The sequence below is a fragment of the Eschrichtius robustus genome, chromosome 16, assembly GCF_028021215.1.
Source record: "Eschrichtius robustus isolate mEscRob2 chromosome 16, mEscRob2.pri, whole genome shotgun sequence".
Classification (NCBI taxonomy): domain Eukaryota; kingdom Metazoa; phylum Chordata; class Mammalia; order Artiodactyla; family Eschrichtiidae; genus Eschrichtius; species Eschrichtius robustus.
This window is the reverse complement of record NC_090839.1, coordinates 25,734,102-25,756,020: the sequence shown is the minus strand read 5'-3', so window position 1 is coordinate 25,756,020 and position 21,919 is coordinate 25,734,102. Positions and strand designations below refer to the sequence as shown.

Genomic DNA, 21,919 nt, shown 5'->3' with positions numbered 1-21,919 from the left:
TCTTGATAATGGACTTTGGTGCACAAAAGTTTTTAATGTTGGTGAAGTCCAATGTATCTATTTTCTTCTTTTGTTGCTTGTGCTTTTTGTGTCATATTTAAGAAACTGTTGCCTAATTGAAGGTCACAAAGATTTATACCTATGTTTCCTTCTAAGAGTTTTATAGTTTTAGTTCTTACATTTAGGTCTTTGATCCATTTTGAGTCCTTTTTTGTATATGGTGAGAGGTAGGGATATAAATTCATTCTTTTGCATCTGAATATCCAGTTGTCCCAGCACTGTTTGTTGAAAGACTGTTCTTTCCCTATTGAATGGTCTTGGTACTCTTGTTGAAAATCAATTGACCACAGATGTATGGGTTTCTTTCTGGACTCTCAGTTCTATTCCATTGATCTATATATCTATCTTTATGTCAGGGCCACACTGTTTTTGTTTTGTTTTGTCTGGGTTTTGCTGTTGTTTTTGTTGTTTTACTGAGAACTTTTTTTTAATTGAGGTATAGTTGATTTACAATATTGTGTTAGTTTCAAGTGTACAGCATAGTGATTCGGTTATATATTTTTTTCTGATTATATTCCATCATAGGTTATTACAAGATGTTGAATATAATTCCCTGTGCTGTACAGTAAATCCTTGTTGCTTATCTATTTTATGTATAGTAGTTTGTATCTGTTAATGGGGGTGGGCTTTTTTGCATTTTTTATTGAGATATAATTGACATATAACATTATAGTTATCTCTTGCTATCCTCAGGGGATTCGTTCCAGAATCCCCCTCAGATACCAAAATTTGAGGGTGCTCAAGTCCCTTATTATAAAATGGTGTAGTATTTGCATATAACATCCTCTAGTATACTTTAAATCATCTCTAGGTTACTTACAATATCTAATACAATGTAAATGCTATATAAATAGTTGCTGGTGCACAGCAAATTCAAGTTTTGCTTTTTGGAACTTTCTGGATTTTTTTGTTGTTGTTGTTACTATTTTCAAACCTCAGTTGGTTGAATCCATGGATACAGATCCTGTGGATATGGAGGGCTGACTGTATATTAGTTTCAGGTTTATAACATAATGACTCAATATTTGTGTATATTGTGAAACGATCACCACAATAAGTCTGGTTAACATGCGTCACCATATGTAGCTACAAATTGGTATTTTTGTGTGTGCTGAAGATATTTTTAAGGAGCAATCCCAGATACCCTCCCCCCCCCGAGAAAAAAACCCTCACCTAAATCCGATTCCCCCACATTGCTCTTCATGGGCACCTAGTCCCTCTGAACCACCTGAAACCAAGCCGGTGGCTCACTTTAAATGTCGCTCAGCTTCCGCTCTGAATTGAGGAATGTGTACTTGAACTTTAAAACAGATTCTCTTCTGGAAGGAGAGTCACAGGGCAGCATGCTCAGCAGAGTGACTGCCAGGGCATTGTTCGGGGTAAATAATAACGACCAGATAGCTGCCGCTGGTCATGGCGTGTTCATGAACTTTGGGAGGAGGCTGGAATATTGAGGGCCAGTGCAGGTCTCCCTGTGAACAGGCATATAGAACGTGGGACTGAGAGGTGGGCTCCCAGGCTGAACGTGGAGACCCTCAGGGAGATGGTGTCACCAGCACGAGGTGTGGGGATGTGTGTCCCTCTGGTCCGTGAGATCCAGGTGGTCGTGCACCAGATACACAGTGTCACAGTAGGTCAGAGATTCCAACAAGGGAGCCCAGCGAAAGGCATGGCAGGAGGTTGTCCCTACCACTGGGGGCCATCTTGAGAAGGCCAAGTGTGGGTTTTGATGCAGAACCAAAGGTCTGTGTTCCCTGCCAGAATGATGCCTACAAGGTACCATCTGGGTTTTGCCTTTTCCTGAAAGCTCCTGCCACCAGGTGTGCATTTGCTTGTCAAGGAGCAAAACTGTCACCCTGAGCAAGTGGCTAACCCAATCTTACCATCGCCCTCATCCCCAGGGCCAGGCCATGACTTGGCTTCTCTGCTTGAGCTCCTGGACCACAGGGAGCTTCTCTCTGTTGTGATGAGAGACCCAAGGGTGACTCCTGGGCCCGGTTCCTCTGAGATCCCCCAGTTACCTCCTCCCGCAGTTACCTCCTTCCCCGGTTCTGCCAGCTGTGTTGCAGGGAAAAAAAAAAAATAGGGTGAAAGAGGATGGTCACATTCCAGGTCTCAGGCGAGTCCCTGGGACGGGCCGCCAAGTGAGGGTCCTTGGCTTCGCTCAGGAAGGAATTCAAGAGTGAGCCCAAGTAGAGGGAAAGCAGATTTCTTTAGAAAGATACACATTCCATTGACAGAATGCAGTCCATCTCAGAAAGTGAGAGTGACCAGGACTACATCGTTTTGATTATTGTAGATTTGCAGTAAGTTTTGAAATTGGGACGTGTGAGTCCTCCAATTTTGTTTTGACTATTCAAGGCCCTTTAAAATTCCATATGAATTTTAAAATGCAGCTTATCCATTTCTCCAAAAAAAGGCAGCTCATGTTTTTATAGGGGTTGTATTGAATCTGTAGATAAATCTGGGGAGTTTTGTGACCCAACAATAATAAGTCTTCCAATCCATGAATATGGGATGTCTTTCAACTTATTTAGATGTTTAATTTCTTTCAACAAAGTTTTGTACTTCTCAGTGTACAAGACTTGACTTTATTAGGTTGAACACTTCTCTTCTGTTCCTAGTTTGTTGAGTGTTTTTATCAGGAAAGGGTGTTGGATATACTCTGCTTGGTTTTTACAGCTAAAAATTAGCAAAGTCCTCTGTATTTGACTTGGTATAATTATGTGAGACCAAATCATAATAATTTTTATGATTCATATTCAAAACCCATTCTTCATAATAGGCTTTATTAATTCAGCTTTTCTTGACTTTTTTTTTGGCTGCATCACACAGCTGGCAGGATCTTAGCTCCCCAACCAGGGATCGAACCCGGCCCCCTGGCAGTGGAAGTGAAGAGTCCTAATCACTGGACCGCCAGGGAATTACCTCCTTGACATATTTTTAAAGAAAATTACAAATATATGGCAGGGTATCTTTAACCACGTGACCTTGGGCAGTTTCTACTTCTGTGGTTCTCAGTTTCCTCAACTATAACATGGAGATGGTATAGTAATGCTTATTTCATGGGGCTGTGGTGGATGGAAATAAGATGAGATTTTTGAAGGCAGGGTACTTGGTAAACAAATCAAAACGACATGCTTCTATGGCTGCTCTTACCAGAGATATTTTAACATTGCAATGTAACGTGTTTAGTTAAGTACATAAGGTATGTAAAGGACACTGACCTTAAGTATAAAAATATAAATTTGTATACACCCATGTGAATACCACTGGATCTTGATACTGAACCTGTCAGCACCCGACAATGGTCATTCTTCCTGGTCTATACTATCCCAGGAGGTAACTACTATTCTGACTCCTATCACCACAAATTATAAATTAGTTCTGCCTGTTTTTGAACTTCGTATAATTGGAATCATACAGGCTTTTGTGTCTAATTTCTTTCAGTCAGCATAATATCTTCAAGTTATTCAAGTTGTTGCAAGTACTGGTAGCTCATTCTTTTCACAAAGTTTTTTTCACCAAGTTTTTAATGAGCTAACACCAGTCGGTCACAGTTTGAAAAGGCTGTGCATTTGCCCAAGAGACCAGAAAAATGAGGAACAGGGAAGCCCAGGGCTCTCCAGTGTTGAGCCAATACACCCTGTGGATCTCTACCAAGGCAGCTGAATCCAGGATGGCAGCTACCTTGCCCATGTGTCATTACCTCTCATCCCACATGCTAGGCAGACATCATGAATTTTTTTTTTTTTGGCCATGCTTCGTGGCCTGTGGGATCTTAGTTCCCCGACCAGGGATCGAACCCGCACCTCCTGCATTGAAAGCCCAGAGTCTTAACCGCTGGACTGCCAGGGAAGTCCGCAGACATCATGAATTGATCTCAGAACATTTTTAAGAGGTGTCCTGATGCAGACTCAGAATTCTTCTCAACCCAGTAATCCGAGTGACCCACACACCAATTAATTGGGGTTGGTACTAAAGATTAAATCGGAATATTCTGCTATCATATCACCAAGATGTATTTCTGGGCTCCCAGAGTTATGACATGAGGGGCTCTGCTATCATCCCGGCTTACCCCACAGCAATATGAGACTGGTGGTGGTGAGGTCTGCAGAGTCTGACTGTTAATATATTCTTTGGGCCATGGCTCAAACCCAGCAAATGTTTTGCTACCTGTGTGCCTGGTTGCACCATGACTTAGATAAGAGGGGAGAGGCAGATTTCTTAGATATGGAGGGGTTGATGGCTTGATGGAATCCACCTCGTTTTTGTTTTTTATTTTGATAAAAACATTGCAATGTCTCAATTACAAAACAAACAGAAGTGTGATTTATGTTTCACAATTTATGCTGCTGTGAATTCTTGACAGTTCTAGTATGTCTCTCACATTTGAAAAATTTCTTCCAACCTGGAAAGTTGGGTGAGATGAACTCTCTCATCCTTTGGGAATAGTTACCTTTAGGTGCAGGCTGGGGTCGTGGCAGATTACAACAACAACGACAAGGACAACATTCAAGGCATATTTTTGTCTATATGTAGATAATAGTCTGGGGAGGAGACTCATATATGTGAAATAATAGAGGAAAAGTTCCATTAAGCTCTCATTTATTTGAAACTCTGTTCCTAAGCAACAGAGTCCAGGAAGGGATAAAAAAGAAGCCAAGTTTTTCTTCATTGGAGAGCACTTCAGAACTGGTTTACTCAGAACTGCTTTACTCTTTGTTTTCATTCAAGGCTAACAAATGCAAAAGATTGGAAGCAGCAAATTAGATTGGTGGGCTTGGGCGAAGTATTGGCTACTAGACACAGCCTCAGTGCTAATAGATGGAGAAGTGATTCCTTTTTTTTTTTTTTTTTTGGCCACACCGTGCAGCATGTGGGATCTTACTTGCCTGACCAGGGATCTAACCCACGCCCCCTGCATTGGAAGCGCGGAGTCTTAACCATTGGACCACCAAGGAAATCCGGAGAAGTGATTCTTGACAGCAAAAGACAAGGAAAAACAATGAAATGTGATCCCACAACCAGTTGGCCCTTTGTAATGCAGGGGCAAAAAAATCCTCAATTCTGCTACTTTTGAAAGTTTTGAGTCTTCTCCCGGTTTAATTGCTATTGTGCATAATGATGACCCAGAATAAAATATACATTTCTGAGCACCTACTGTGCTAGGCCTATGCTAAGTAAGCATCTTACATTCCCTATCTCACACAAGGTTGGAGGTGGTCCTATTGCTATCTCCAGTTTACAGTTTTGGAAAGGGAAGCTCAGAGTAGAGGAAGTAACTGCTCAAGTAAGTATTCAAAGTGGGTTTTGAACCTTTGCAGTCTAGCTTTGCTGTTAGCCTCTACTAGGTTTCGAAGAACGTGTTAGGTGAATACGGAGTAGACAGGCATTGCAGGTAGAGAAACAGCATATGCGAAGGCTATTAAGTTAAGCTAGTCAGTCACTCAATTTCTCTGAGTCTTGCTTACTCACCTACAAAAATAGTAACAGTATTATCTCTCATAGGCTTGTGAGAATTAAATGTGATAATGCATGTAAAGCATTTTCCACAATGCCTGGATCATAGACTGTGCATAACGTTAATTACTGTTTTATAAAATATTCTTACTTCTCTTCCTGTTCTTCTACCGCTACAGAACTGATTCCAAGGAGACTACATTTCCCAGCATGCGACCTCGCCCTTTGACCCTAGCTAGACCTAAAAAGCGCGCCGCCGAGAGCTTTAAGCAGGAAGACTATAGCCTCCCGGCATGCAGCGCGCCACCCTCCGTTAGATTTGAGGGACGGACGGCGCGTTGCCCACCGGGAGTTGTAGTCAGTGGCGTGTTTCCTTGACGCCGGCCGGGCCGGGCGTGGGGGCCTGTGGTAGGTGGCGCGGCAGGGCGCAGCTGCGGGGCGGAGGTGGCGGAGAGGCCTGCGGCGGCAGGGAGCGGCGGAGCGGGGAGCGGGGAGAAGGCGCCGGAGCCGAGCCGAGCCGGAGCGGGCGGCGCAGGCCGGCACGGCGAGCAGCAACCATGTCGGTGTTCGGGAAGCTGTTCGGGGCTGGAGGGGGTAAAGCCGGCAAGGGCGGCCCGACCCCCCAGGAGGCCATCCAGAGGCTTCGGGACACGGAGGAGATGCTAAGTAAGAAGCAGGAATTCCTGGAGAAGAAGATCGAGCAGGAGCTGACAGCCGCCAAGAAGCACGGCACCAAAAACAAGCGCGGTGAGTCGGCCCGGCCCCCTCAGACTCCTCTGGCCCGGACTCCACCTTCGTGAGACTTGCCCCAGTGTTTGCTCAGGTTCTGGAACTCTTATCCCGTCAGACTCCCTTCCTTGCCTTTCCCGGTCCGGGACCCCTCCCCGTCTGACTCCCTTCAGTGTCTCCCGGAGCCCTGGACTCCTCCATCGTCATACTGCTATTTCAGCCGTCTCGTCTCAGGCTCTCCCCATTCTGCCAGGCCCTTTCGACTCTAATTTCACAGCACTTCTTCCTCCGCCCTCACTCTATTCGTTTCTCTTCCGCCTTTTCCTCCTCCTTCTGGCCTGCCCTCACCCACCTTCCCAGATACTGCCGCCGCCTCCTTGGCTCATTTCTGCCCTCCATCCTGACACTTGTGTCCTTCCTAGTCCCACCCCTACCCTCTCCCGACCCCTCTATGGAGTACATGAGCAGTCCTTGGTCCCTCCCCATCCCCCTGACTCAGAATTCTTCTTAAGAAGCCGCCTGGATGGAGAGAAAAAGGGACTGGGGGAGAGGAGACCCCCTGGTTCGGTTTCTATTCACTTGCTGAGTGAGCTTGAGCAAGTTCCTTTTCTTCTTGAGCCTCATTTTCCCCATCCGTCAGCCGAGCTTTGGCCTCCATGAGGCCTAAGGTGCCTTCCAGCCCTGTGATTCACTTCTTGTTGCCTTATCAGAGTTTCACGTAGCGCAAGCCTTCACCTGGTGACTCACTGCTTCCCAGTCCCTGTGTACCAGAAATAGGGATTCCATTCCTCCTTTGGCCCCGACTCCTCCCCCAGTCCCCACTGTGGTTCAGGGCAGGGATATTGAACTCTGAGGCACTTTACTTACCGTTGTATGGCTTTCTGGGCAAGTGCTTTGTATTCTTCTTAAGTGAGGTGAATGTGAAAACGCTTTAGTAACTGTAAAGCAATTCAGGAATATTTGATTTTTCTCGTTGTTATGGCAATATGAGAGTGAGCCATAGCGTAACAACCCTCCCCCTGAGAAGGAGGAAAGGTGAGAGGGGTTTAGGAGCTTTACAAACAAGTATTTAACTCAGAAGTCCGCAAGTCACTAGCTGTGTGACCTTGAGCTAGTGAATTTACCTCTGAAAGGAAGATATGGATTTACAGTGCCCAGTATACAGTAGGGGTTAAATAGATGTTTTCTTCATTTTAACAAAAGCACAAAATAACCCATCCTGAGGATGCTCCTTTGCTGATAGTCAGTGGATACTCTGGACATTCTTTTTGGGGGCTTACTGCATGCACTATATTCACAGGGTGAACAAAATGCAGCTTCCACCCTAATGAGGGAGAAGACAGAGAAATAAATGAAGAAAATTTTGTCTAGTGATGAAAAGTGCTAAAAAAAAAATTGGATGGGGAGTGATGGGGTGGGAAGGGGTGTCACTTTAGATAGGGTGGTCAGGGGGAGTCCTCTTTGAAAAGGTCAAGTTTGAACTGAACCTTGAGAACTTACCAGCTCTGTAGAAATCTAGGGGAGAAGCCTTCCAGGCAGGCAGACAGCATAGAAAAACGCCCGGAGGTTGGCCTCTTTTAAGAAACAGAAGACCTCTGTTTCTGGAATGTAGTGATTGAAGAGGAGAGTGGTATAAAATAAGTGGGTGTGGGGTGGACTTTGAACTTCCTGGTAAAGAGTTTAGATTTTATTCCAAGTGGATGGAAAGCTGTTGGAGGGTGTTACGTGTGTCCTTATCATTCACATAGTTTTAAAAACACCATCTGGCCTCTCTTTGGAAAGTAGACCTGTGGGGGGTGAGAATGGGAGCTGGGAGACCAGTGAGGACAGAGGCAGCCATGCATTTGTGGCCTGGAGTCCAGTTGTAGCTCTGGAGATGGAGAGCAGGGTTAGATTTTGCTGTCTCTGGCATTTTTCTGTGATGACTCTCCCTCAGTCAGGATCCTCTGTTGTTCACAGAGGTAATTTAGAGTCAGTGTTTTGACCAGGCTGCATTTGGGGAATGCTTTGCCCATTGCCGGATGGAGGAGGGCATCAGTTTACATCATCTCCGAACTGAGAGAGCAATTCTCCTGTGGTCTTTTGGTCTGGAGCAGTTTTGTTTCTACCGTTTTAGAGGTGATTAATTGGCTTTCAAGAGGCTTGGAGAGAGGCTGCCAGCAGACTGTGGAGGACCAATCTCAGCTAGTTGTAATAACTTTTTGGAAAGCAGTCTGTCTTCTTGAGTTTGCTTGAGAGGACAGGAGCTACTGCCTTTCTTTTTAGTGTCCTCTCGGGGAAGGTCTTATTTGCTTATAGGAATAGTGCTCAGAGGTGTTAACACCACAACATACCATTCATTTAGTTACTTACTGACTTGAGCTGTGCTGGGACTTGGAGGATCAGAGATGAAAATAACACTGTGCCTGCCCTCCAGGGACTCAGGATTGGAAGTGTGTGTATGGTGGGTTTTTTTGTTTGTTTTGTTTTGTTTGTTTGTTTTTTGAGTTTGTGTGAGAGAGAGAGAAAGAGAGAGGGAGGACAAGGAGGAGAAGGAGGAGGAGGGAGGAGGAAGAGAGGGAAGGAAACATACCAGTCAGTGCTGAAACATTGAGTGTGTACGTGGGGCTCAGGCTGCAGAGGAGAATATTCTTGTCTGGAGGGGAAAGGGCAAAGGTGGCTTGGCTGAGGAAGGAGATGTGAAGTGGGTCAGCAAGGAGTTTGGGGAGCCCTGAGTGAGAGCATCTCCTGGTGGGAGTCTGTGGGGCAGGACAGCAGATGGTTAACACTGGGGAGTGACCTGTAGCCTTTAGACTTTGACCTGGAGATGGTGAGGAGCATAGGCTGTCTTAAAGCAGAAGAGACAGACCAGCTTGGATTTCTGAAAGAGCACTGCAGCAGTAGCAATAAAGGAAGGAGTGTCAGCTGACCAAGAAGGGACTGGAGGCAGGAATCCAGTAAGGGATATGGGTAGAATCTCATGGACAGTGCACTTGAGCTGTAGCTTTGTCACTAGCTGTGTGTCTTGGGCAGGTTACTCTGTACCTCAGATTCCTCCTCTGTAAATAGGGGTACTAGTATCTACCTTATTAGATTAAATTATGTTATGCATGCAAAGTTCTTAGTAGAATGCCTGCCATATGGTAAGTGTTCAATAAATGGTTGCCATTATCATTATTACAAGGAGACTCTTCAGGTGGGAACAAAGGGCCTAGAGTAGAAGCATGGAAAACTAGATGAGAAGTAATACATATCAGAGACTTTTCTGAAGGAGAATCAGAAGAAGGTTGGTGATTGGTCAGAATTGTGGGCAAGATGAAGGAGAGGGAGGAGTTGAAGACAATTCCCAAGTTTACAGCTTGGACAATGGGTGGATGGTGATGCCATTAACCAACTTCAGAAACTCAGAGGAGGAGCAATTCTTCATAATTGTGAGTCCTTTGAAGTTTGTAAAACTCCTTTTTTCTTAGGAGTCTCATGATATCCACCGAGACTTTGAGCTCCATGAGGCAGGATGTGATAGTCATGTTCATTGCTGTGTCCCCTGTATCTAGCACGGTGCTGGCATGTAGCTAATGCTCAGTAAGTATTTATTAAATGATTGCAAACAGTCTTGGGGGTATGATCTGTTATTCATATTGTCCGGAGAGGAAAATGAGGCTGGAGAGAGGATGTAACTTGACTCAGAGACCAGTTCTTCTGGTGGCTGTGGGCATCTTGTGTTTTGTTTACTCCCATGATGGCTGAAGGCATCATCATGACCTTTGTCATCACTCAGATCATTAAACACCCACCTGTGCAAGGTGTGGTGCTGAGTCGGGGGGAAAAAGAAGTGAGACAGGACTAGGTCCTGCCCTGTGAAGTGTGTAGCCAAATGTGGATGCTATTTTTGTGACGTAGGTGTTGGAAAGATGATAAATTGTCCTTTGAAACAAACCTCTGCTGCTCAAGTAGATTATTTGCATCAGGCAGGTGTGTTCCAGGCAGTGGTTTCAGGTAGGGGCCTAGAGCAAAATTTGGATTGCATATTTTTTCCAAATTTCTTTTTGTTTCCTTTAGCGATGTATTCATTCTTAAGCATGTGGCAGGCTCTTAAACTGTGTCCTAGGTCCCATGCTAAGTGCCTGGAGCTTAGTGCTGGGAATATAGAGAAACCAGACACAGGCCCTGCCATCCAAGGCACTTAAATATTGTCATTTTTCCTTTACTATCAAGTGGAAATAATATTCATCTCACATGACTGTGGTGAGGATTAACTAAGATAATATTCAATATATGAAAGAGTGTGGCACATTGTGGATATTGAGTAAGTATACTTTTTTCCTTTTCTGATAAAGTTATTGTTGATCAAACCTCTTTGGTCAAGTGGAAAAGTTCTTTCACTGAGAAATAGATGGGAACCAGGAATGCAGTATAGGTGAACTGACGAAAATCTCCCCAGCTTAGGTCTTTTTTGGTACCTTTCTGAACAGTGCCCAGTTGGTGTTCTCCATAAGAAAGGTGATCATATATCGAAGATTATTTTCTTCTTAAGGCATTGTAACTAGTTATGAAATATCTACCCTAGGTGGTTCAGATTTCCCTGTTTTCCCATTTTAATAAAGATGAAACCAGGTTGTAGAAAGGATCATATTTTAGTTTAACAAGAGAATTGTGTGAGATTGGAAAATGGAGATTGGATATCTCACCCTAAACTGGTATATTTCTGTTGGGTTTATGAATGCAAATCAGTTCATTTACAGGTTAATTTAGGTTCAGTTGAAAATGTCTGATGGATGCAGAGAGGCCAGACGCTCATGGGAAATATATCTTCATTAAGTCCTGCTTATTGCTGGAGCCGGGGTGGCTCTCTCATGTTTAATAAAGTTGCTCTAAAATGTTAACACATGGGAAGACATCTTAATAAGTTAAATTTATAGTGAATGTGGCTTTTTGGTTCTCTGCAATCAAGGTGTCAGGTTGAAAAGCACAGCATCTTAATAGTGCGTGTACCTGCAGTATCTCCTATCCCAGAGGCCCGGGGGTGGAAAACCCGAAACCCACCCAGGGAACTGAGCAATGAGGATTTCCCTTGGTGATGCTTAAGTTTCTTGTTTAAAGAGATGGTTGGCCAGATTGGCTTTGGTTTACTTCTGAAGACAGATGGAGTGTCAGAGAAGCCTATGCGTTGGCTGTCCAAACATGCTGGCGCCTCTGATTCAAATTACAAAATCTTTTTTTGCCCCATTTGGCAGGAAGATTAAATATTTTTAAGTGCCTGCCAGTAGGTTTCTAATGTGATTTGAAATTCAGGATAGATTTTGTTTGGAAGTTTAGCTAAATGTGAGGACCTGTGAGCTAGACTGTTTTGCTCAGGGAAGTTCTGAGTTGCCCTGCGTTGGGTTTGAGTGTGGAGAACGAGGTTCTGGAGAAGAGCCTGTGAAGATGTGTGTGAGCCATACACCTCTGGGGCAGAAAGCCAGGACCTGATTTGTTTACAGTGGTCCAGAGCCCTGAGATGGAGCTAGGGTCTACTGGGAGGAGGGGGTGGAGTTCTTGGGGCCTTGAGGGATTCCTTTGGGTAGGAAAGGTTTGTGAAAACTTGGTCCTCTTGCTCTGCCACTGTCTTTGAAAAAGTGAGAGAGAGGATATCCAAAAACAACAACTTTATATTGGTCACTTTGAGAATGGATGGTTATAATTAGAAGGAAAATTTGAGCATAGCAGCAGAAAACGACAACAGACCTAGCTGGATATAGTACTGGCCTGTTTTTTAAGGTGTCTGGCTTAAGTCAGCAGATGTTTGTTCAGTTCCTTCTAGGAGGAGGGCAGCATGATGGTGTAAGTAGAAGATTCCCAGTTTGAGTGGCAGCTTCACCACTCACCAGCAATGCCTTGGCAGTTATCCTCTGAGTTTGTTTCCCCATCTATAAAAAGGCAGTAATAACAATACTTCTTAGGGTTCTTGTGAGGATACGGAATAAGGTGATATGTACAGAATGCACACCAGAGTGCCCGGCACAGAGGAGGCACGTAAATGTTTCCTTGGTTTCCCAGGTATAGTCTTAGGCACAATAAGGGATATAAAGATGGATAAGACACTACAAGGGCTTACAGTTCAGTGAAGATGACACACACATGTACAAGTAACTGATGAAAGGCAAACTATGTACAAATGAAGTGTTAGAGGAAAATACAGCAGGAAGAGATTAATTCATCTCTGAGGGGTGGCAGGTTCATCTCACCCAGTCACCCATCCAGTGCCCAAATTCCCTTTGCAGTATTCCTGCCAAGTGATTAACCTCTGATTGAACCTCTCTGCTGATAGGATTTGTATTAGGTGCTCTATCCTCCCACGCTACAGCATAGTCTGTCTTTGGACAGCTCTGACTATGAAATCACCTTTCTTATTTGGAACTGAGATCTGTCTTCCTGTAGTGCCTACCTCTGGTACAGGTTGGGGTGGTAGCTCTGTAGGGAAACAGTTTGGGCTGGAGGAAAGAATGTGGGATCTGGAGTTAGAAGGTTCACGGGCAGATCCCAGCTCTGACACTAGACAGTGGTGAACTGTTTTCTTCAACTGGGAAAACAGGTTGCTAATTCTGCCTCTTGGGGCCACAGAGAACAGGTCTAATCCCCCTTTGGGAAGACAGATCAAGGAAAATGGGGCTTACGTCTCAACAGGTCTTCTCTGTTCCATTGACGGTTCCTTGCCTGGTGTTTCTGTTCTTTCCTTGTTACCCTCCTCTGGGTGGGCTCCTGTTCATCAGTTTTGCTCTTAAGGTGTGGAGTGGGCAGAGCTGACCATTCTGAATATGCCGGCTGAGGTCTGAGCAGCACAGCCCAGCACACACAGGACTAGCCGTTTGTTAGGAATTAATTTGGTTCCGTGTGCTGTAAGGCCCTGATAATTCCCATATCACTGACACAGTTGTTTTTTTTTGTTTTAAACAATTACACTTCCCTGTGGCCTTTCATTGGTGAAGGAATGAGCATCTAGGAGCGCCTGAAGTTTGTTTGGTCCTTCTTAAGGAGTCTTAGCTGAAGGATTGAATGATTTAAGTTCTTAACAAGAGCATCTGGCTGGCTTGATTCACCCATAGCTTCTATTTCTAGTTTTCCCTCCTCCCTCTTCCTTACATGGCAAAGCTGGCGGGAGGGCTTATTTGAGGGATGCGGGAAAGCTACACATCTTCATGGTCCTGGATGTTTAGCTGAAAAGATTAGTGGAATGGTATGGTAGAAAAGTCTCTGGGTTTGGGATCAGAAGCCCTGAGTTCACATTCCACCTCTGCTTGCTAGTGGAAGTCTCCTCCTGTCTCTGAGCATCAGCTGCTTCAGCTGCAAGAACAGGATGCACTATTTACTATACAACTTTGCTACTCATACAGAGAACAAACAGGTGGTTGCCAGAGGGCAGGGGTATGGGAGGCATGAGTGAAATAGGTGAGGGAGATTAAGAGGTACAAACTTTTAGTTATAAAAATAAATGAGTCAGTCAGAGGAAATGTACCGCATGGGGAATATAGTCAGTAATATTGTAATAACTTTGTGTAGTGACAGATGATAACTAGGCTTATCATGGTGATCATTTTGTAACATATAGAAATATTGAATCACTATATATGCACCTGGAACTAATATAGTGTTGTAGGTCAATTATACTTCAATTAAAAAAACAAAAAGCAGCACAGCATTATAAATTAACTATACTTCAATTTTTAAAAAGGTTAAAAACAACAGCAATAACAACAAAACTTGGCCACTCAAAGTGTGGTCTGTGGGAACATTGTGAAATTGTTAGAAATGCAGACTCTCAAGCCCCACCCAGACTTACTGAAGGAGAACCTGCATTTTTATGAGATCTCCAGGTGGTTTGTATGCACATTAAAGAGATAGCTCTCTATAGTTATTGTAGGGGTTACATGAGAATGTTGGGCATTTTTCATATGTCCATGCCAGTATTCTTTCCTGGACACTCAGGGATGCTGTCTACCTGGCTAATTTGCTCACTCATTTTGTGGCTCAAAGATTGAACTCTTATCCAGCTCAGCCTATTCCCAAATACCTTCAGTCATCTGATGAGGCCACAGAATGGTTGGAGAATTCAGTGGAAGTCTTCCTTCCTTCCCTTGAAAAAGAACTTGAGGGACTTCCCTGGTGGTGCAGTGGTTAAGACTCCACGCTCCCAATGCAGGGGGCCTGGGTTCGATCCCTGGTCAGGGAACTAGATTCCATGTGCATGCTGCAACTAAGAGTTCACATGCCGCAACTAAAGAGCCCACGTGCCGCAACTAAGGAGCCAGCGAGCCGCAACTAAGGAGTCCGCCTGCCACAACTAAGACCTGGTGCAACCAAATAAATAAATAAATACTAAAAAAAAAAAAGAAAAAGAAAAAGAACTTGAACACATGTCCTCCTGATGGGGTAGCAGCCTTCTTCATGAAAGAAGCCAGCCATCTAGATAATTGACATGCATTCAGTAAAGCTGTTGGTCATGAGGTCCCACTGGTTGTCAGGCACCAACAACTCTGGTGATAGGTTAGGGGTAGTTCCCATCCTCAGGGAGCACCACTGCCTGGTGGGGTGGTGAAGAAAGAATTTTCACCCAGTGAGCTTGTGTAGAGTGCCATGAGGACCCCAGGTGAGGAGATAACTCCACCTGGAGTGGGCTAAGAAGTGAATTTTTTAAAGTCATATCTTTTTCCACCAGAAATTATTTTTCAGTGAGTTCTGATTTCTTGGTTCAGTGGCTTTGTGACTGTTTCCTGTTCTGTTTATATGGCATTGATACTGTTATGATCCACCAGTTTTCTGCATCAGGAGGAACAGATGTTCTCTGAGTGCCTGTTCTGTGTTAGGAGCCGTCTGAGATGCCATGTGGATTTCCAGGCAGTGAAAAAGACACAGCCTGGCGCAGTGGATCCTACTGTTGGACAGATCTGTGGCTCTCTCAGAGGAAAAAGTTATCCTGACTAAACAGCCCATACATTTTCTGACTGGAGTCTTAGAACCATCCTAGGTAAAGTGTTTCTTTCAGGAGTGTTTCTTTATGGATAAAGTCAAGCTAGAAAATGCAAGGAGTTTCTCAGCTAGGGGAGAGGGAGTGAGGTGGGATGGTGAAACAGGAAATTTCATCATCAAATTTGCCCTATTTAATTCGGTAAAATGACATTTTTCTGGATTTTAAGGTGATAGTGAATTTTTGAGCAGGATTCCTAATTGGGTTAAAACCCAGCAAAGAGCTCTGTCATCTCCTTTTCACCCTCAAAACCAACCAAACAAACCAAAAAACAAAACAAAACAAAACACCCCAGGATCAAGCACCAGGTTGCTTAGGATGCTTGCCCTGGAGCTTGAGGCACAGCACAACCTGCTGAGGAAAGTTTTCTCCTGTTGAACAATCAGGGCAGTTGAGTTTGCTCAGAGCCATGAGGCTCTGTGTGTCCCAAAGCAGGAGTTCAGACATTTACCCAGTCAGGGTTTTCTGCTGAAGTGTGAGGCCCTGCCTTACACTCCTGCTTCCTGGAGGCCCAACTCCTGGTGGGGGGATAAACCTCGGAGAGCAGTAATTAAAGTCCAAAATTGGCCATTAGTGCCAACCGCAAGAACACCCTAAATGTAGCTTGGTGGAGATTTGAGTTGGGGAGATTTGCCCCAGTTTAGGGTTGGGGATGACAGTGTGACCTTTTGCGTTAGGCCTTAAAGGAGTCGGCAGTGACCGGGTGGGGAGAGGTGGGGGTTGGGTGCGAGCACTTCCTGTTTGGTACAGGCACCACCTCAGCTCTAGAGTTACAACTGGAAGTTGCAGAAGAACTTTTGCTCTCTTCTAGCTGTGTTGAGTAAAGAGTAGAGTGTATTTGAGGGAAGGGGTTTTGAAACGAATTTGGATATTGTACACTTTCAGGACTCTGACGTTGAGATCCCAATAGACATTTGCATTTCATTTTGCATTTCAGATGGTCCATTTTAAAAGAGGGTTGCTAGAAATGTTCGCTTCCTTCATGCACCCATTTGATAAATATATATTAACTTGAGGTGTGTGCCAGGTACTGTCCTAGTTTACTGGGGACATGCAGGTGGAGACAGGTCGTTGCCTCTGAGGTGCTCATAATCTAGCTAGAGTGACAGACAAGTAAACAGATACAATCAAGGTACAGTATGATCTGTTCTAGAAGCATATTCAGACTTCAGAGAATAGGATATGCAGTGGAGGGAGTCAAAATAGCTCTGTGTGTGTGTGTTACTTGAATCTGTGTTTTGTTAAATAGTTATTTTGGAGAGTGGTAGAATGTTAAAGCAGTAGGGAACTCAAAATGTGTGAGTGCTTGAAACTTTGAATTAATAGGAAAAGTTTTGAGAAGGAAAACCAGGAACATGGGGATATATGCAGTACCTTTAAAAAGTACTTTATTTGAATCAGAAGCCCCTTTGGTGAGGACATAAGAATGGATAAATGTTTAACTTAGTCTAGTCATAAAATAATTAGCTTTAGAATATTAAATCTAAAGTGCAGCTTATTCTGACGTTTATTACTTTGCTTTACAATTTGCTTTACAGTTGTCTTACTTCCTACAAAAGGAAGTAGGAACTAATAAACCTGAGGAGTGGGTTCTTTACTGTCTGCTAAAGCAGGAACTGTAAGTTCTTTGTTTGTAATCTGTGTAAGGCTTGTAACATGTATAAGACCTGATAGTTGTAAAAGCAAACACAAGACTTGCACACGTGTGTAGCGGCTGCTGTTCTCTGCAGAGGTTTGAAGAGGAGTTGCTACTCAGATGAGGCCACCTGAAAGGCTCCCCATTTGGGTGAGGAGTTTGATCAGCTCAGTGTCCCCAGAACTCATTAGACTAGTTTCTTAATTTTCCATCAGCTGGATCAGTTGCTTTCACCTCTCCAGAGCATTTTCTCCTTTTAGAATCTTGCACAAGGGCAGTAATTGGTTGCAGATTGCTTAGAAGATTTGGGTGTTGAGCTGTAGTGGGTGCTGGTAGCCCTCTGTGGCCATAGCCAAAGAGGGAGCTGGTATCAGCCTGGCATTCAGCTTGTTGCTCTTAGGAGGCAGGGCCGAAGGGCTGGCGGCTGCTGACTACCCTTCTTTTTCTTTTTTCTGGCCTCATCACGAGACATTCGGGATCTTAGTTCCCAACCAGAGATCGAACACGTGCCCCTGCAGTGGAAGCGCGGAGTCCTAACCACTGGACTACCAGGGAAGTTCCTGACAACCCTTCTTATGCTTAGATTTCAGAGATACTTTTGGAGGTGTAAAGGACAAATAGCATTGTAGAAAACACCCTTTCTTAAGTTATTTTCATCATTCTAAAAAAGTATTTTGAAGCAAAAATTTTTTTTCAGGACAAAAATCTTCAGAAAATGAAAATATTCCCCCCCATCTTTGGGAAATGCCATGCACTTTACAAACTTGATCAGGTTTGATCTTTTCAACAACCTCATGTATTAAGTGGTATTATTCCCCCCATCCCCCCATTTTAGAGATGAGAAAGCTGAGGTTCAGATTACTTGAGTCACTGGGCTGACCCAGGAGCCTTGGGCATCCTGAGGTGGGCTGCATCACGGTGGGCTCTAGTATCTTTGGTGTTCCATAGGGCCAGGACTCCATAACCTGGAGTGCTTATAACTCACCAGTGGACAAAATCTTGTTATTGGAAATTAATTTTTACAATATTCCCTCCGGAGTATGAGCACCTGTTATTCTGCAGGAGAGTACTTCACATTTGTGCTGGGTTCTGTGGCTTCCAAAACACTTTCACATCCATGATCTTATTTTGAAACTCAGAGAAGCTTTAAAAGGCAGATGGGGCAAAGTGATTTTAACCCACTTTGCCGAGGAGGAAACTAAGGCTCAAAGCAATTAAGTGGTTTCCCTAGGGTCTGAGCCAAGGCTAGCCTTCATTAGGCTCCAAGTCTAGTGCTTTCCTGCCACATCGTGCACCATTCAGGCTCCCTCTTATTTATGCTCAATCTCGAAAGGCTGTGTGTCAGTAATGGGTATGGGTTGGGTGAAGGAGGATAAGGTTTCAGGTTCTTAGAGTGACTGAATCATCTTATACACAGTGGGACTAGTGCCAGAGAGAAGATGGAGAGGAGGCTGTTCGTACGTGTCTGGAATGGTTTGAGAGCCCTTATTCACTGTGTTCGTTCATTCACAGTCCGCTACAACATCGGCGCTGTGCATTCCCCAGCCTTTATTTTACAGCAGTAAGCTTCTTTCCTCAGCAGTCTCTAGAGCAGTGTTTCTCAGCCTCGGCACTATTGACATTTTGGGTTTGATAATTGTTTGTGGTGGGGAGCTGTCCTGTGCATTGCAGGACGGTTAGCAGCCCCCTTGGCCTCTACTCACTAGATGTCCATAGCACCCCCTGATCCCCCAGTTGTGACAACCAAAAATGTCTCCAAAAACTGCTAAATGTCCCCTGGGGGCCAAAAGCTCCTAGGGTTGAGGACCACTATTCTAGGGTCGGTGAAGCCACACAGGTACAGCTCTAGAGCTTCAGAGGCTGGCCTAAGGGTAAGGGATCTTAAAGAGCAGAGCTGGGAGGACCTGTTAGAGTGCTTTTTTTTATTTTTGTTTTTTAATTTATTTTATTGAAGTATAGTTGATTTACAATGTTGTGCTAATTTCTGCTGTACAGCAAAGTGATTCATACATATATATATATACATTCTTTTTCATATTCTTTTCCATTGTGGTTTATCACAGGATATTGACTGTAGTTCCCTGTGCTATACAGTAGGACCTTGTTGTTTACCCGTTCTCTATATAATAGTTTGCATCTACTAATCCCTGACCTGATAATCTCTAGGTCTATCCATGTAGCTGCAAATGGCATTATTTCATTCTTTTTTACGGCTGAGTAGTATTCCATTGTGTGTGTGTGTGTGTGTGTGTGTGTATCTCACATGTTCTTTATCCATTTATCTGTCGATGGACATTTAGGTTGTTTCCATGTCTTGCCTATTGTAAATAGTGCCTCTGTGAACATAGGGGTGCGTGTATCTTTTTTTTTTCTTAATTTTTATTGAAATATAGTTGATTTACAATGTTGTGTTAGTTTCAGGTGTATAGCAAAGTGAATCAGTTATACATATACATATATCCACTCTTTTTTAGATTCTTATCCCATATAGGCCATTACAGAGTATTGAGTAGAGTTCCCTGTGCTATACAGTAGGTCCTTATTAGTTATCTATTTTATATATAGTAGTCTGTATATTGTATCTTTTTGAATTATAGTTTTGTCTGAATATATGCCCAGGAGTGGGATTGCTGAATCATATGGCAACAGTATTTTTAGTCTTTTGAGGAACTTCCGTACTGTTTTCCATAGTGGCTGCACCAATTTACATTCCCACCAACGGTGTAGGAGGGTTCCGTTTTCTCCACACCCTCTGCAGCATTTGTTATTTGTAGATTTTTTAATGATGGTCATTCTGACCAGTGTGAGGTAGTACCTCATTGTAGTTTCATTTGCATTTCCTGTTAGAGTGCTTTTAATCCTACCTTTTTGTTGTTCTGCTGAGGAAACCAAGGTCTAGAGATAGCTCAGGGCATCCTGGCTCTGCTTTCTGGGAGTGTAACTAGTAATAGTGTCCAGACCTGAATCCTTCCTACCCAAGACTTCTTTCATCATCCCAGAGGCCCTCAGTCTTCTCAGGTTGGAGGACCCTTATCTAGATCCAAAAAATATTTGGTACGATCATGTGATAATAGTTGTGCTTTTAGTACCCATTAATTGAGAGGTACATTATTCCGTTCAACCAGTATTTACTGAATACCCACTATTTTGTGTCTTCGTCCTAGGACTGTGTCTGACATGAACAGTAGTACGTGGTCAAGTGGCGGTTGTTTTTGTTATTGTGCAATATATTCATCATTTAGTGCAGGCGGTGCTGGGTCGGCTCATTCACAGAGCAGTGGAGTGATAACTGTGAACCCCATGGGCTCACAATCATAGACTGGGAACCAGTTGATGAATTATACCATGAGATTTGAGAGAACAACAGGCCTAAAACTCCAGGCTTTTCTTGAAACCATGAACTGTCGCCACACTTGAGATGGAAGTCTCCACACTCTGTGGAAATAAAAAGCCAACAGGCTACTCAGAGTCCTCACTGTAGCTCTCTCAACAGCTATACACGGGGGCATTTGTGATACAAGAAGAGGCATTTGGCTGGAAACAGCTTTAGGTTCCTAGCATTAGTTGGTAAATGGTGCATGGGTCTAAGGGGAGTTTAAAATAATGGCCTTGAACTTGAGAATCTGTGTTTCCAAAGCCTCTCATCTCGAGGCACTCAGCTTCTCTGACAAGGACTATTACTCTTATTTCAGAGATAAGAGGCAGAGAGGCCAGGCCACACAAATAGTCCCTGAAAGAGAGCCAGCTACTCTAAGGTTTAGGAGCTGGGACTCTAGTTGGCATCCCAGGATGGAGCTCTTTGTTTCTATCCGATGATGGTGGAAAAGGACAAGGGTTGTTAGATTAAGTCCCACCCAATGTGGCCAACATTTTGAGTGCCTGCTGTGAAAGACTCCATGTGAAGGGACTGTATAGGACACAGCTGAATGGGGTACAGATGAACGGGATTTGGGACAGAGGAGGGGGTCAAGGTCATTCCAGGCAGAGGGGATTGTGGGAGCCAAGGTACTGAGATTAGTGTACACTGTGTATATATGGGAGGGGTGGGAGCATTATGGGGTGTGGGAGAGGGGCGGTGGTGGCTCAGGTGGAGTAAGAGTTGGAAAGGTAAGCTGTGGCCTCCCTAAGAAGGCACTGGATGCCAAGCTGAGGAATCTGTCTTAGGCTCAATTTAGTGAGGCACATACCAGATAGACACAGTCTGTCTAGAGAGCAGTGTGCTGGGGACCAGCAGCCATCTTTCTGCAGCACCCGGTGAGGTTTCCCATTGGTAGGCTTTCTACCCATTATTACTTGAAGGAATGAGGTAGGTATAGGGGCTGTTTCCTTATAAGGGAAGACACATGGCTCACCACCCTTTTTCTCATTACTTCTTCCTGGTTCCCCTTCTGCTTTTTCCGAAGGCCAGCACATCCTGGACAGCTGGGTAGAGGCAGAGTAGCAACTTTTTTCCACTCTGAGAGTATCTCAGATTACATGCCGAAGGTAAGCAGGCAAATAAATATTTCCGACCTAAACCAGCTTGACCCAGCCTCATCAGGTCCTTTGCTGCCTCATATTGGGCATCTCACCCTCAGCTGCCTGGCTGGCTCACTCAATTAGTTGTGATTTTTGTGGTTATTTAATCTTTCCTTTGTTTATCTTTGAGCCAAGAGAGAACTAGTTACTCTCTTTGCTGATGACAAGGACCTCTGTTTCTGAGGCCATACGTTTCAGGTTCAGCCTGGGCTCTCCTATCCTAATCACAAGAATCTGAACTAACTCTTTTTTTCCTCCCTGTTTCCTGAGCTCCCGGCCTCCTGTTATCTTGCCTGTTCCCTGGGCGCCCCCGGCATGCAGGTTGGTTGAACAGAGCCCTAGGACTTAGAGCAGCCTGGTCCTAGTTGTGACTCTGTCCACTGGTATCTTTGGGCAAGTGCCTGCCCAACTCTGGGCATTTGTTTTCTCACAATAAAATGAGAAGGGCAGATTAAAAGAATGCTAAGATTCCTTCCTGCTCTAACGTTCTCTGAGTCAACAAGTGCCATATTACAGTGATCTGCCAGAGAAGC

The 21,919-nt window shown here is 44.2% G+C and overlaps 1 protein-coding gene across 1 annotated transcript in view; it reads left to right on the top strand.

Moving 5' to 3' along the window:
* The first annotated feature begins 5,951 nt into the window (after nucleotides 1-5,951).
* Nucleotides 5,952-21,919, top strand: part of CHMP4B (charged multivesicular body protein 4B) — a 46,079-nt gene continuing 30,111 nt past the window's right edge. The window contains exon 1 of the mRNA XM_068524448.1: nucleotides 5,952-6,270. Coding sequence (XP_068380549.1) covers nucleotides 6,081-6,270 — 190 coding nt within the window. The 5' untranslated portion in view covers nucleotides 5,952-6,080. The remainder of the gene's footprint in view (nucleotides 6,271-21,919) is intronic.